Raw genomic sequence first — 17,360 nt, 5'->3', positions numbered from 1 at the left:
AACTAACTGGGTTAGGCCTAAAGAACAAAACGTGTATGATATGAAAACATAAAGGACAAAAATCGTCAATTTTGAACATAAAGGACAACGCCTGAAAATGGGTATAAAGGTAAAGGACAATCCTTGAAATTCACTCTTTATATTACATTCCCTATTTTTTTTAGAAAAAAATAAAAATGTTACATAGGGTTTATTTGGGTTTTCTCAACTCACATGGGTTTTCGATTTATCTTTCCCCTATATATATATATATATATATATATATATATATATATATATATATATATAGAGAGAGAGAGAGAGAGAGAGAGAGAAAACCCACTTGAGTTATGAAAACTCAAGAAAACCGTATGTAACAATTCTTTTTTCTAAAAAAAATTAGGGAATGTAAGTTACATGTTATCGAACATTTTGAGTCAACAAAAACCAAAAAGGCGCCGAGTGATTTTTTATATTTTTTTATAAATTTTAGTGATTATATATATATATATATATATGTTAAAAACAGAATTTTCAAAACTTTTTTATAAAAAAAACCCAATCGACGCTTCTCTTTAGTTTTCTTAACTTAAGTGGGACTCTTTCTATCACTCCCCTATTCTTTCTATCACTCCCCCATGTATAGAGAGATATTTCAAATATTCAAACTAATATAAGATGCCAAAGAAAAGAATTGTTCCTTACTTAACTACAAAATAAAAGTATAATATTTTATTATTCTTTGCTTTGCTTATTGGAGACCTACCAAATGAAGTTGTCCTGGCACACTATATAAAGGAGGTAATAACCACATTCAAAATCGTATGTGTTAGTATAATCTCCATCAATCACGAGGTACGCATTTAATTCTTCTTTACTTTGAAGTGTCTTTATCTTTTAAAACCTTCTAGATCTATCTCATTTCTTGTTAAGGTGTATGGTATTCAGGGCCGGCTCAGAGGGGGTACGGGGTGGACGACGGCCCAAGACCCAAACTCCTCGAGGGCCAGAACTTTTAAAATATATATATATATATATATATATATATATATATATATATATATATATATATATATATATATATATATATATATTATATGTTGATTGTGTGTATATATGTTTTGTTTGGAAACTTTTAATCAAATTGAAGTTTGGCATCTAGTCTACGTTCCACATTTAAAGACGTAGAAAGTATATTCAGGTACCGAGTTCGATTCTTTCAAAAGTCCTTTTAGACTGATATGTTTTTCAAAGCATTTCATCCTTTTCATTTTTCTCCACATCATATTTTCTTTTTTCTTATTGTCCCTTTTATTTTTCTCCACATTATATTTCTTTTTATATTATTGTTTTTCTATTTTTTCCTAGTTTAGTTTAAGTTCTTTATTTAGTTTAAAAGTGTTATCTATTATTAATTTTTTTTGTTTATTATTTAAATTCAATTTAACTAAATAGCTATTAATAAATCTTGAAATGGTTTTCCCTTTTATTATATAAAAAACTAAGGAAGAGAATTTAATTTGGGCGTAATACGACTAATTTTTTTGGATTTTTCTTTCATCGTTTATAGCGAGTGCATTTTCACCCGGCACAACCCACAGGTTTGATTTCACTAGTTGATATATGTATTTAACTTTTTTATATAAAAGATATGTATATTTTTAGCGGCCCATTTTTCATTTATTCTAATGTTTTCTACTATATAATGTATTAATTCAAATGTATTTATCTTTTTTTTTTTCAAATTTAGAGTTTGAAATTTGAATGTTTATTCAAAAAATCTTGTTGAAACTTTGATGTTTAATACTTTAAAGAGTTAAATGCCAATAACAGTCCCTGTGGTTTCGGCCATTTTGTCGGTTTAGTCCAAAGATTTCATTTTTCGTATGTAGGTCCAAAAAGGTTTCACCGTTGTCATTTTAGTCCACTGGGTTAACTTCATCCATTAATCTGTTAACGAGAGGGGCAATTCAGTCATATTATATGGCCGAATTGCCCTTCTAGTTAACAGAATTACATATAAAATAACCAAATTGCCCTTCTCATTAACAGAAAAAATGGATGAAGTTAACCAGTGGACTAAAATGGCAACGGTGAAACCTTTTTGGACACACATGCGAAAAATGAAACCTTTGGACTAAATTGGCAAAATGGCCAAAACCACAAGGACTAAAATAGCATTTAACTCTACTTTAAATGTATGTTCAGACTTTGTTTAGTGTTAATTGTATGTTTAGACTTTGATTATATGAAAAGATTTTGTTTAATGATCGAGCATTTTGCTTCAAAAAACGCTAGGAGAACCATATTGTACGCTTAGTAAGTTGGCTCGATCATTTTTGCTACACTATTTTTGTTAATTTGTTTTATCTATTTTTATAACAATTATCGTTGTATTATGGGTTTTTAATTTTTATATATCTAATTGAATGACTGATAAGTTTATATTATATGGAGATATGCGAATATGGCCCAAAATTTTTATTTCGCACAGGGCCAAAAATCTTTTTGTGATTTTTGAAGACGGCCCTGAGGTATCTTGCAATTAGTTAACATCGTATCTTGGTATGTTGCAGTTAATTAACAACATCATATTGAAAGTGTGAGATATAAAAAGAATTATAATGGAGTTCAAAGAGGTACAACCAGAAGAGATCATCCAACATGAACATCCACTCATTCTTGAAGATTTGCAATTAATGTTTCAAAACTATCTAGAAGATGATGACGATATTGATGACCAAGATTTGATCAACATGCAAAAGTTTGAGTGCAAATGTGACGTTTGTGGATATCGAATCGATTGGTACCATCGATATTACTACAAGTGTAGCCAATCATCATCATGTTCCTACTCGCTCCACAAATCCTGCCGAGAATTGTCCACAACCCTTCGATTTCCAGCACACCCTATCCATACTCTTCGCCTTAAAAAAAGTTCAAATTCTTGGAGTTGTCATAGTTGTCTTACAAAACATGTAGATGGTATCTGTTATCATTGTTCTACATGTGATTATGAAATCGATCTACGTTGTGCAACATTTGCGAAGCAAACTATGATTCATCATCCTGGCCACTCACACCCACTGACCTCTATTACCCTTGACCCCAGTTTGAGCAAGTGTTATGCTTGTGGTAAAGAACATAAAGGGGTCTTTTATCATTGTAACACTTGTTTTTACTTCTCAATCCACGTTGATTGTGTTGCCCTTCCATTCAAGTTAAGTTCAAAGCATCATGTTCACAAGCTCACTCTTTCATATTCTTTCACAGTTATACCATATCATAGCAAGTGTAGGATTTGTGTAACGAGCATTAGTGAAAGAGATTGGCTATACAAATGTGGTAAATGTCGCTACTACGTCCACCTAGATTGCGCGCTATCGAGGGGAGAGCCCTTCATGTCCATCTTCTCACATGGTAAATATGACTTTCTTTTTTGGTTGTTATCCCTTCATTTTATTAAAAACTAGTGAGATTCCCCTGCGTGATACCATGGGAAATTGATATATACAGAAATATAAAATAATTGTTACAATAACATAAATAAAAGTCACAAATATAAGGTTATGACTTACAAAGTTACATTGTGGTTTCGGTACAGGTAACAAAAAGATATCGAAAAATATAGAAACCAATTCACATCGATTAGAAAACAATAAAAACAAATACAGTTATCGACTCCAATAACACCGATAACAGTACTGATATTGTGCTGTCGTTCCGCTTAATTACATTACCGGAACTTGATATAGCTTATGATAACGAAAACCATGAAAATGAATACCGATACTATGATACCGATACTGCAACTGATGATACTGACATTGGTACCTATGATATTTGGTCGGTATCGGTTCGTTGGGTACTTTATGGTAGCAACATTATTTATATCGGAATTTCACAAAAAATTAATTAAACCTAATCGACTATTTCAGTTAATCTTTTTTTCATAAATTTAACGAATGATAATTATTAAAGAAAAAACTATTTACTAAAAGTTAAATTTGTATTTTATATATAGTATGAGAAGTGAGATTTAAAATAATAATAATAATAATCTATATCTATATCTATACTATATAATAAAAGAAACCTGTTTTGGGACACTTGTCATTCTCTCATTTAATTGATTAAAATTATTAATAATACTAATAATAATAATATTTAATCTAAATTAATACAAATTCTTATTATTAATAATATTAGGTTAGAACCCCGTGTATTACACGGGCTGAATAAATATAATTTTATATACTAAGTAATAAAAAAGTTACATCTTTAAAAACCCGTACATTGCAATATTGAATAACCACGTGTATTACATGACTTAAATACGAATAATGTAATCAACTAACACACACAATTATCAATATATGTTTTTAGAAAAAAAAATGAACTTTGATGTAACATTTTACTTTGTTTTTTATTTATTATTAAGTTAAATTAGATGCTTGTGTATTACATAAGTTATAACATTTTACTTTATTTATTTTTTTATTAATAGGTTAGAAACTTGTGTGTTATACGTGGTTGAATCAATGTAATATTAAATAGTTATTAATAAGCAAAAAAATAAAAGACAGATTTAAGAAAAAAAATATTAAATATATAAGAGACAAGCAAAAAAAAAAGAAATAAAATAATTATAGAGCATAATCATTGAAATTATTATTAATAAATAACCCGTTATATTAATCAATATATTGATTGACAAAACGATCCATTTGTATTAATTATATAGATAGATTATTCAGATGTTTCTTAGCTAAAAGAACATACAAAAGTATGTAGGAATAATATATGTCATGTAAATAAGTGAGGTTGAGAGCGTTAAAAAAAATTACATAGTTAGTCCAAATGTTACAAAATGAAAAGTTAATACCCTAGAAGGTGATTTTAAACTATTAGTACCTAAGTCTGTTATTTTGTGCAAACCACAGGGACTAACTATATAATTAACTCGTTAAAAAAAGTCGATGGAGAATACTGAAAATCACATGTATTAATATTTTATTTATATAAGAGTTAATTACATAGTTAGTCCCTGTGGTTTGCACAAAGTATGTAATTAACTTTTTATATAATTTAAAGATAATTTTATGTGAAGTGAATAGATTATTTTTATATATCTTTGAATTTTAGTCTTATCATTTATTAATATCTATATAATGAATATTTTTAATTATAAAAATAAGTATTTATAATTAAGTAGGAGATAATTAAGGAGGAGATAATGCATATATTTAATTATATAAAAATATATATTTATAATTAAGTAGGAGATAATTAAGGAGGGAAAAGAGGCGGGAAAACAAAAAATTAGATGCTTGTGTATTACATAAGTTATAACATTTTACTTTATTTATTTTTTTATTAATAGGTTAGAAACTTGTGTGTTATACGTGGTTGAATCAATGTAATATTAAATAGTTATTAATAAGCAAAAAAATAAAAGACAGATTTAAGAAAAAAAATATTAAATATATAAGAGACAAGCAAAAAAAAAGAAATAAAATAATTATAGAGCATAATCATTGAAATTATTATTAATAAATAACCCGTTATATTAATCAATATATTGATTGACAAAACGATCCATTTGTATTAATTATATAGATAGATTATTCAGATGTTTCTTAGCTAAAAGAACATACAAAAGTATGTAGGAATAATATATGTCATGTAAATAAGTGAGGTTGAGAGCGTTAAAAAAAATTACATAGTTAGTCCAAATGTTACAAAATGAAAAGTTAATACCCTAGAAGGTGATTTTAAACTATTAGTACCTAAGTCTGTTATTTTGTGCAAACCACAGGGACTAACTATATAATTAACTCGTTAAAAAAAGTCGATGGAGAATACTGAAAATCACATGTATTAATATTTTATTTATATAAGAGTTAATTACATAGTTAGTCCCTGTGGTTTGCACAAAGTATGTAATTAACTTTTTATATAATTTAAAGATGCTGATCATCCTAACCTTCTCCACATGTCTTTCAATCATATATTCAACTTCTTCCAACATATATATATGATAAGGTTATTAGATTCTTACTCTACATCTTCTTTATATACAATTTTCATGTTTTTAGCAACTGATTCTATATGAGGTACCTGTTAGAAAAATAACCACTGCTTTGTATCCACTGATTAGAAACCACTGATTAGAAACCACTGATCAGTTTGATAAACTACTGATCAGTTTGACTAACCACTGATGAACTTAACTACTGATCAGTTTAAGCACTGATCAGCCTAACCGCTGATCAACCACTGTCTGTTTGAAGCAGTGGCAAGTTGAAACAGAACCACTGATGAGAACAGCGGTTAGAGAAGATTGCAAATAGAAGTATAAAAGAAACAGTAAACGATTTAACCGGGCTTGTGTTTGACACAATTCCCTTAAACAGATTCGCCGTCTGTTCCCAGGGTACGCCGGTTCGAAACAGCACCGAGCGCTGCCGGACTTGAACACTTGCCTGAAAAATAAACCGGAGAATGCTGCAGAGAGATCGAGAGAAGAGATTGTATTTCGGTGTGTATCACTGTGTTGGTCTGCATTGGGTTTTATAGGCACAGATCATAACTGATTCTGACCTCATCATTGCAGAGAATTAAAGCTAGTCGGTTTCAAAACTTATGCCTCATCATTGCAGAGAATTAACTCACATAATGGCTCAGCGGTTTCGAAACTGAATAGTATAATGGTTCTCATTAAAACTGAAAATCATTTCAGTTAAAGACCCATTAAGACCAACCGTTTTAAAGACTAATTAATAAAAAATAATTAGTCAGTCTCGAGTGCAAAAACTGTCTCCCGCGAGCCCGGGTTTTCGGAGCTGCATTCGTGTCCGCAGGACGTGCGGGCGTACACGAGTTCAACTAAATCCGGTTCCATTTTTTGCACCCCCCCCCTGCGTGCGCGCGGGTAGGACTTGTGGTAAAACATGTCATAAGACTTCAAAGGCTTCATTAAGGTTTCTCCTTATATATAGCCTATCTTTTCACTCCCACACCGATGTGGGACAAAGTGAATTACCAACTTGAGACTTTCATTCACACTAAACTTCCAACAATCCCCCACATGAATGGAGGTCGATCTCAGAAACAACATAATTCCTTGTTACATTTCAGCAGTTGAGTTTTGCATACGATAGGTAGGTGTTACCCTTTGAACCTTCGCTCATGAAATGCACTTAGCCCACTAGCTCTGAGTAGAACTCGATGTCTTTGAACTCGTCTGCCGTTTGTGTAGACGACAATGCACTTCACACAAGACTCTCCCTGACAAAGTCAAGTCCTCATAGTTATGTTCGTTATGGTCATGAACATGATGCCTGGTTCTGCGAGAGCCATTAGGTATTGTGCCCCAACAATACCCTTCGAAGCGACCCCACTTCTCTCTCACATAGGTGATTCACTATGTATGTTTACTTTAGTCGAATCATTAAAAGCCATAGGCTTAGCCTCACACTTGTCACTTTTAGGAATGGACTAGGAAGTTTATAAATCTTTATAATAAACTACCTTATTAAAACGTAGGGTTATCCCCCCACAGTGACCTTACTTATTCATACAATTAGGTTTTCCTATTGAACTCAATTCTTGGGATCTCCAGTCTATTAAGTTAGGTTTCCATCATATGAACTTCATTTTCCAAGGGCTTCAGTCCCATTCCCATGGACGACTTCTGTACTAACTCTCTACTTAGGCCTTTTGTCAGCGGATCCGCAATATTATCCTTTGACCTCACGTAGTCAACAGTGATAATTCCTGTAGAGATTAGTTGTCGTATCGTATTATGTCTACGTCTGATATGTCTGTTCCTACCATTATACATTGTGCTACGAGCTCTGCCAAGTGCCGATTGGCTATCACAATGTATACAAATGGCCGTTGCCGGCTTAGGCCATCTTGGTATATCCTCAACAAATTGACGTAGCCATTCTGCCTCTTCACCTGCTTTATCTAAAGCGATGAACTCAGATTCCATCGTGGATCTAGCAATAACCGTTTGTTTTGATGATTTCCACGATATCGCTGCACCTCCAAGTGTGAATACATACCCACTTGTTGCTCTGGAATCATTCGTGTCAGATATCCAATTTGCATCACAGTGTCCTTCTATAACTGCTGGATATCTGTTATAATGCAACCCGTATTCTCGAGTGTATCTTAAGTAACGAAGCAACCGAGTGATACAGTTCCAATGCATTGAACTCGGGTTGCTTGTGTATCTACTTAGCTTGCTCACAGCAAATGCTATGTCTGGTCGAGTACAACTCATAAGATACATCAAGCTACCAATAATTCTTGAGTATTCCAACTGGTTTACGGGTTCACCTCTATTCTTGGCTAGATGTTGACTTGTGTCAAGTGGAGTTCTAGCTTCATTAGAGTCATTAGCATTGAACTTCTCAAGAAGTTTGTCCACATAGTGGGATTGACTTAAAACAAGTCCATTTTGGGTTCGCGTGATTTTGACCCCCAAAATCACATCCGCCAGACCCATGTCTTTCATGTCAAATCTTGCTTTTAGCATGTTCTTTGTAGATTTTATGATTTTGTCATCGCTTCCAGCAATGAGCATATCATCTACATATAGACACAAAATGACATATCCATCAGATGTGTCCTTCACATACACACACTTGTCACATTCATTGATTTTGAACCCAGCATCAAGCATGACATGATCAAACTTTTGATGCCATTGTTTTGGAGCTTGTTTCAATCCATACAAGGATTTCACAAGTTTACACACTTTCTTTTCTTGCCCAATAGCTGTGAAGCCTTCGGGTTGCTCCATGTAGATTTCTTCCTCTAGAATTCCATTCAAGAAAGCTGTTTTCACATCCATTTGGTGTACTTCCAAATTTCTAATGGCGGCAATGGCAAGCACCAACCTGATGGATGTTATTCGTGTAACTGGCGAATATGTGTCAAAGTAATCTAAACCTTCTCGTTGTTTATATCCTTTGATCACCAACCTTGCTTTGTACTTATCGATGGTTCCATCTGGTTTCATCTTCTTCTTGAAGATCCATCGATATCCTAGTGGTTTACATCCTTGAGGAAGATCCACTAGTTCCCAGGTATGGTTCTGTAAGATAGAGTCTATCTCACTTTTGATTGCCTCCCTCCACTGAGGTCCTTCTGAGGAATGTACCGCTTGTTGGTACGTTTGAGGTTCATCTTCTACCATATAGGTAAGAAACTCAGGTCCCAAGGATTTTTCAGTCCTTTGTCGTTTACTTTTCCTGATTTCAACTTCCTCGGTCTTAGATTGTTCTCGAGGTTCATCGTTTTCAACTTCACCCTCGGGAACAATTTCCTCGACCGGTCTAGAAGAACTCGGTTCACTTTTATCTAAGCATGGGAACACATGTTCAAACCATGATGCATCCTTAGATTCAATTATGGTGCCTTTGCATATTCCAGGGTTCTTGGAATCATGCACAATAAAACGATAAGGACCATAAGGACGGGTGTATCCTATAAATACACAATCCACCGTTTTGGGACCTATTAGTAGCCGCTTGGGTGGTGTGACCACCACCTTAGCTAGACACCCCCACACTTTCAAAGATTTATATGGTGCTTTCTTTCCCGTCCATAGTTCGTAAGGCGTTACATCCTTTTTCTTATTGGGTATCATGTTCAACACATAATTTGCCGATAAGATTGCTTCCCCCCACATGTTTTGGTTTACACCGGAGCTTATCATCATGGCATTCATCATTTCTTTCAAGGTACGATTTTTCCGTTCCGCTATGCCATTTGATTGAGGGGAGTAAGGAGCTGTGAGTTCGTGGATGATTCCACTTTTTGCACATACTTCAATAAAAGGCGAAACATATTCACCTCCTCGGTCGCTCCTTACAATTTTGATTTTCCGATTTAGTTGATTCTCAACTTCGGCTTTAAACAAGATAAACTTGTCAATAGCCTCGTCCTTACTCTTAAGTAAGTACACATAGCAATACCTTGTACTATCATCAATGAACGTGATGAAGTACTTGTTCCCACCACGAGTAGGAATTGCTTTTAGATCACACACATCAGTGTGGATCATCTCGAGGGGTTCGGTGAATCGTTCCACCTTTTTGAATGACGATTTCGTTTGTTTTGCTTCTACGCAAGTTTCACATTTATTAATTGAGTCGATATCGAATGTTGGTATGCAATCAAGTTTGATTAAACGACGAATGGAATTATAATTTACGTGACCTAGTCTACCATGCCATAAATTAGAAGACTCAATCAAATAAGTAGAACTAGTAGCGTTTTCTTTCATTGCATTCACGACAATTACATTCAGTTTAAACATTCCATTGAGGGCATAGCCCTTACCAACATAAACACCATTTTTGGTCAACACGACCTTATCCGACTCAATTACCATTTTGAACCCAAACTTGTTCAACTGCCATCCCGACACAAGGTTCTTACGAATTTCGGGAACATACAACACATTGGACAAAGTGAGTTCCTTTCCGGAAGTCATCTTCAAAACCACGTTACCCTCGCCTTTTATTTCCGCCGTGGCAGAATTTCCCATGAAAACCTTTTCTCCATTAGTCACCTCCTTGAAGGTGTTGAAAAGGCTTTTGTCAAAGCACACATGTCGAGTAGCCCCCGTATCGACCCACCAATCCTTGTTATTTTGCCCAACTATGTTCACTTCCGTGACCAAGATCGAGAGGTCCGTGACCATGGCAACAAGCTTTTCGACTTCATCTACCATGTTCACTTGTTGAGCATTTTCCTTTTTCTTGGGAAGCTTGCATTCGCTAGCCTTGTGGCCTTGCTTTTGACAATTGTAACAAGTTCCAAGGAACTTCTTTTTTCCAACTCCCCCCTTAGGACCAAGGTTGGAGCGTTTCCCATGACCTTTCTTTCCGCCCTTTCCACTGTTTTTTCCCTTCGAAGATTGCCCATGTTCAACAAGATTGGCCTTCACAGTTTCAGGACCATCAACCTTTTTTAGGGCCACTTTGTTATCTTCTTCAATCCGAAGACGAACAACAAGATCTTCAATGGTCATCTCCTTTCGCTTATGCTTGAGATAGTTCTTGAAATCAACCCAACTTGGTGGCAGTTTTTCGATCATTGCAGCAACTTGGAATGTCTCGCTGAGCATCATTCCTTCCGCATGAATATCATGAAGGATAACCTGCAATTCTTGGACTTGGCTCATGACAGTTTTTGAGTCTATCATTTTAAAGTCCAAGAACTTTGACACCACGAATTTCTTAGTGCCCGCATCTTCTGTTTTGTATTTGCGATCCAAAGACTCCCACAATTCTTTGGCAGTCTTGGCTTAGCAATACACATTATACAATGTGTCCACCAAACCATTCAAGATAAAGTTGCGGCACAGGAAATCCGAATGATTCCAAGCATGCATCGCGCTCACAGTTTGAGCATCCATCTCCCCTTCCTCAACATGGGGTTTCGGTTCAGTCAAGAACCTTGCCAGATTCAGCGTGGTCAGATAAAAGAACATCTTTTGCTGCCACTGTTTGAAATTCACACCATTGAATTTCTCTGGTTTTTCAGCATGCGAAACTGCATTAGGCAGTGGTGCAACCAGACCGGTAGTGACAGAAACAGCGGAAGTCATGACCGCAGAAACAGCACTGGTCATGACAGCAGAAACAGCAGTAGTCATCGGCTGAGATTCCATTCTGAAAAATAAACTGGTAATCAGTAAATAAAATCTGTTTAAGTTTGTTAGAAAAATAACCACTGCTTTGTATCCACTGATTAGAAACCACTGATTAGAAACCACTGATCAGTTTGATAAACTACTGATCAGTTTGACTAACCACTGATGAACTTAACTACTGATCAGTTTAAGCACTGATCAGCCTAACCGCTGATCAACCACTGTCTGTTTGAAGCAGTGGCAAGTTGAAACAGAACCACTGATGAGAACAGCGGTTAGAGAAGATTGCAAATAGAAGTATAAAAGAAACAGTAAACGATTTAACCGGGCTTGTGTTTGACACAATTCCCTTAAACAGATTCGCCGTCTGTTCCCAGGGTACGCCGGTTCGAAACAGCACCGAGCGCTGCCGGACTTGAACACTTGCCTGAAAAATAAACCGGAGAATGCTGCAGAGAGATCGAGAGAAGAGATTGTATTTCGGTGTGTATCACTGTGTTGGTCTGCATTGGGTTTTATAGGCACAGATCATAACTGATTCTGACCTCATCATTGCAGAGAATTAAAGCTAGTCGGTTTCAAAACTTATGCCTCATCATTGCAGAGAATTAACTCACATAATGGCTCAGCGGTTTCGAAACTGAATAGTATAATGGCTCTCATTAAAACTGAAAATCATTTCAGTTAAAGACCCATTAAGACCAACCGTTTTAAAGACTAATTAATAAAAAATAATTAGTCAGTCTCGAGTGCAAAAACTGTCTCCCGCGAGCCCGGGTTTTCGGAGCTGCATTCGTGTCCGCAGGACGTGCGGGCGTACACGAGTTCAACTAAATCCGGTTCCATTTTTTGCACCCCCCCTGCGTGCGCGCGGGTAGGACTTGTGGTAAAACATGTCATAAGACTTCAAAGGCTTCATTAAGGTTTCTCCTTATATATAGCCTATCTTTTCACTCCCACACCGATGTGGGACAAAGTGAATTACCAACTTGAGACTTTTATTCACACTAAACTTCCAACAGTACCCAACGTTTTGTAATATGAATAGTAATATAGTTGATCAAAAGCTTATTATATACTTTACCATGTATTGTTTTAGGAACAGGCAAATCTGATACAAGTTCTAAAGCTGCTGATTATCCTAACCTTCTTCACTACCCACTCTCTGATGAATCCAACAACATCTTACCGTACCACCTTCGTAGTGGGGATTATCGACACTTTGACCAAATCAAATCTGATAACATGCATCCCAGTCATGATCACCCATTACTCCTTATCAATGCGCCCGATACTCTTCACGACCCAATGAGGAGGATTAAGTTACTATGTGACGGATGTGTGAGACCGATTACAACAATGCCGTTTTATGGGTGCAATCAAGGATGCAACTTTTCTCTCCACGAGTGGTGCACCAGACTACCAAGTGAGCTAGAAAACCATCCGGGCCATACGCTTGCACTCTTTAATTCTCCAAGTGAGTTGGCTTATACAGGGTTTAGCTGCAGTATTTGTGGTTTACTTTGCAATGGATTTGGATACTTTTGTTCCAGACCGCATTGCATGTATCGAGTTGATGTGCATTGTGGATTTATACCTGAAAGAATTATGCATGAAGCGCATCCGAATCACTTACTTTCAAGAGTAAAAGCATCATCAATCCAATCCACAAGCAGTACACTGGCATGTCATGCTTGTGGTATTACCATCAATGGAGGTGAGTTTTGTTTTAGATGCGGTTTTTGTGATTTCTACCTGGATAACAGGTGCGCTTTGCATTTGCCCAAGACAATTAAGAACAGGTATGACAAGCACCCCCTAAAGCTAAGTTACTCCCCAATTGAGAACCACAAGAGTGAATACTTTTGTGAAGTTTGTGAAGAAGAGCTTATTCCTGAAAACTGGTTCTATCACTGTCAAGAGTGTAGCCAGTCAATACATTCAGCTTGTGCTCCGTTAATACTCCAGTCCGAACAAGGTTTTAATGATTCTCGCAACGACCGGACAGGTGTTTATAAATTGATTAATATGAAGTTTGGGCATTTAGTTACCTTCGACAGTCACCCGCATCCTATGTTATTAGTTATGGGGACTAAAAGTGATATTGGTCTATGCGAAGTTTGTGTTGGTGAGCGGCAATCCTTATTAATCTTCCAGTGCTCTATATGTAAACTTGTTTTTCACGTCAGTTGTGGCCCGAAAAACCCGCATGGACAGTTCTTAGATCATTTTGGAAGATTGTTAGCTCGCTTTTTTCTAAGCCGCATAAAACCCAAAGAAAAACTCGAACATCATGAAACTGCAGCTGTAACTTTCTATCCAACTGAAGTTATGAGACCCGTCACAGGGCACTGGAAAACTGCCGATGAGCAGCCGTAATATATCATATATGTAATCATTATTTTTGTTTAAGTGTCACTGTATTTTTTAATACTTATTTGTATATAAAATACTGTTGATGCACTTATCGATGTGGCTCAGTTCGGTTCGTCCCGTCATATTTGATATCCTCCTGTCAAATATGAATGGAATATAAAACAAGAATTCATGGACAAAGGAAAGCAACTGAAGTTGAAGGTTGTGATTAAGCTTTGTTCATCATCGAAACAGGATTGTAGACAAGACATGACACATCATCGAAATAGAGAATAAAAGGAAAGGAAAATATAAATACCAAGGTGTTTCGATTATGATGATGATTCCAAGGATAAATATGTTTCGATCATGATGATGATGATGAGGTGTCCTTTATCAGGTCTACTAGGTTAGTTCCCCGTGTGTTACACGGGTTAAACAATCTATACTATATAATAAATCCTATGTATTTTAATACATGAATTAAATATATGTAACATTACTTTTATAATTTATAACCCGATTAGATGGTTATAAATTAATATTGATCATAATTTTATCACAATAAATATAGTCATATATTTTTTTAATGTTTTTCAGTGATGAATTATCGTATAGCACAAATATTTATTATGATTATCACAATTAACCAAGATTATTTATAATTATCGTGCTAAGTAAGTCCTAAATCTTTTATAGTTGATTAATACCATATGTCCTCGAAGAGTTTACTTTATTATATAGTAAAGATAATATTTGTATAGATATAAATAATAATTATCTATAATAATTAGGTTGAATAGATTAAACTAAATAATATTTCATAGGAGATTATCTATAATTAATTAGAAGATATTAAACTAAATGATAATTATCTATAGAATACATGGCCTAATATTATGAGAAGTGTCTCAAACATTGTTTCTTTTATTATATAGTAGATATAGATATAGATTTCGATACACCTACTTTGTTTCGATAATGCTGACCCAAGAAATATATGTTTCAATGTTAATAATGGGCCATTTAAGATGGTTAAGGGCCTGTTTCGTTGAAATAGGATATATTTCAATAGAACTCTTTATGTTTCGATGATGATGTACTTTATCTCTTAGTGTTTCGATGTATATGTGTTGTGTTTCGATAGATAGGGTCATGTTTCGTTTGTAAATCACTGGTGTGACTATATATACCAGTCCCGGCACACCCAGAGAGTTAGAGAGAGCATTCTTGTATTTCTTTGTAACAAACTCTGCTGGAATTTATATCGAGCATTTAACAGTGAAATATTCTTGTGTTTGTGTGTTCTTGGGTTTGATTTGCACATAATTAGATAATCCGCACTTGGTTATTGTGTTAAACAACAAGGATAGGTTGATCTAGATTCTCCTCTACGGACCTACAAATATCAAATATGTTTAGCATAATATGTAGTAGCAGCAGGGGTGGATCTAGGATACTTTTGTGGAATTGTGGGTTCTCAGGAATCCATTCGGTTTGGATAAAATGAAAAAAAATAGTGAGAACTTTGTATAATTTGGAGAAAAAGGTGAAAATTAGTGAAAATATCCCAAAAGGATCATAGTGAAAAAAAATTATTTAGATCCGTCGCGTCGCTGAGTACAGATAGAATGGGAAAATTCCCAAAATAATATATATGACCACTCAATTTCTCCGAAATAAACATTTACTTTTCAATTAGTAAGAATTGCCCGAAATAATATATATGACCACTCAATTTCTCCGAAATAAACATTTACTTTTCAATTAGTAAGACCGCCCGTAGTGGGGCGTTTTTTTTTTAAAAAATTGCCCGAAAACGCCCGAAAACGCCCAACCCCCCATTACAGGGGGCGTTTTAAGGCGTTATATTCAATAAAAATCGAATGAGGCGTGATTTTTAAAACGCCGGTGTGTTTGAATGATATCACATGGAGACCAATGGCATAATGCCACCTATCTTTGACTACTGCCATTGTTTACTTTTTTTTTTTTTTAAACCCTTTTCTTTATAACAAATAATAATTATTTATTGATTGAATGTGGTTATTGGCATAATTGTCACACCCCCAAAATCCCACCCGCGGAGTACTACCGCTTGGAGGCGTGACTGACCAGGATCCAGCCACCAATCATACTGAACAAGCATATAAGTAATTATAAAAGTTTAACCAGTACAATTAGTGTTTCAAAACCAACAAGTTAAGTTGTAAGCGGAAGCATAAGTTTAAAGTTATAACACGAGTTCAAAAGTTCCAAGTTTAACATAGCATGTAGCAATCCATGTCCCACAACGATCCTCCTCCATGCAAGCTCCCACTGAGTACCTATGGTCCTGCAAAGCATGTAGTAACGAGTCAACAACTAGTTGAGTGAGTTCACGGGTGGGCGTTTGTTTTAGTTATTCCAAAAACAGTTTCCTTTAACTGGCATCCTGCCGTGGGGGTTACCCCATAGTTTAAAAAACGTGACATGTTCATTCCCAGTTACTCCGGCATTCCAGCCGTGGGGGCTACCCCATGTTAGTTATCAGGCATTTCGGCCGTGGGGGCTACCCCATGCGTACACTAGACTCGTTACCATATCGACTGCTGACTGTAGTCATGTTTATGTGCCCTGAAAACATCAATGTCTATCATCATTGACGTGCCCCAGATCCATTAGTTCACGCCCGTCCTCTGCGGCACGGTGTGAGGCTTGTCAGGCCTAAATAGCGCTATCTAACTAATGACCCGCTCGCCATTGGCCCGGCGATTAGTCGATACAAAAAGGAGGGACTTCGTGATAGAGTTTTAGTCTAGTACGTTTATCCGTCCGTCCGGACGAGGAATCACATTCCTGAACCACTGACGTCCTACCCAAGAAGGACGAGGAAACCACGTTCCTTAACCCCGTTCCCAACCCAGGGAATCCCATGCTTTGTAGAGGGTGTGAACTCACCTTGGTTTGCTCGGCAGTTAATCACAGAAAGTCAATCAAGTCGCAAGTAGTCAATAACGTCCTAACACGGATATCACTTATAATCAGATTCGAACCAAGCAGTGCACAAATGTTCAACACGTTTGGCAAGCACGTATAGCAGTAACAGTTCACAGTGTTCTTAATCAACAGTAGCACATACGGTTCACAAGTTCAGCCCAACTACTTAGGCCCAAACACGTAAAAGCAGTTAACACAGAAGCCCATCAGTCTGGCCCATTAACTAAGGCCCAAAAGTGGTCTCGAGTCGCAACCGGACTCGCAAGCATGGTCTCGAGTCATGCTGTGTGTGCTGATCTCAGGTAGTTGCGAGTCGCAACCGGTGTCGCAACCGTGGTTTCGGTTCATTATGCTGAGGTCTCGAGTCGCA

At 35.9% G+C, this 17,360-nt stretch overlaps 1 protein-coding gene across 1 annotated transcript; it reads left to right on the top strand.

Moving 5' to 3' along the window:
- The first annotated feature begins 2,517 nt into the window (after positions 1 to 2,517).
- LOC118492500 lies at positions 2,518 to 14,212 on the top strand. Its single transcript, XM_035990619.1, has 2 exons — positions 2,518 to 3,399; positions 12,756 to 14,212. The coding sequence occupies exons 1-2, from the start codon at positions 2,604 to 2,606 to the stop codon at positions 14,033 to 14,035; spliced, it is 2,076 nt and encodes a 691-aa protein (XP_035846512.1). The 5' UTR covers positions 2,518 to 2,603; the 3' UTR covers positions 14,036 to 14,212.
- The last annotated feature ends 3,148 nt before the right edge of the window (positions 14,213 to 17,360 follow it).

The sequence above is a fragment of the Helianthus annuus genome, chromosome 5 (genome assembly GCF_002127325.2).
Source record: "Helianthus annuus cultivar XRQ/B chromosome 5, HanXRQr2.0-SUNRISE, whole genome shotgun sequence".
NCBI lineage: Eukaryota > Viridiplantae > Streptophyta > Magnoliopsida > Asterales > Asteraceae > Helianthus > Helianthus annuus.
The sequence above is the reverse complement of the archived record's forward strand: the minus strand, read 5'-3'. Positions and strand labels throughout refer to the sequence as shown.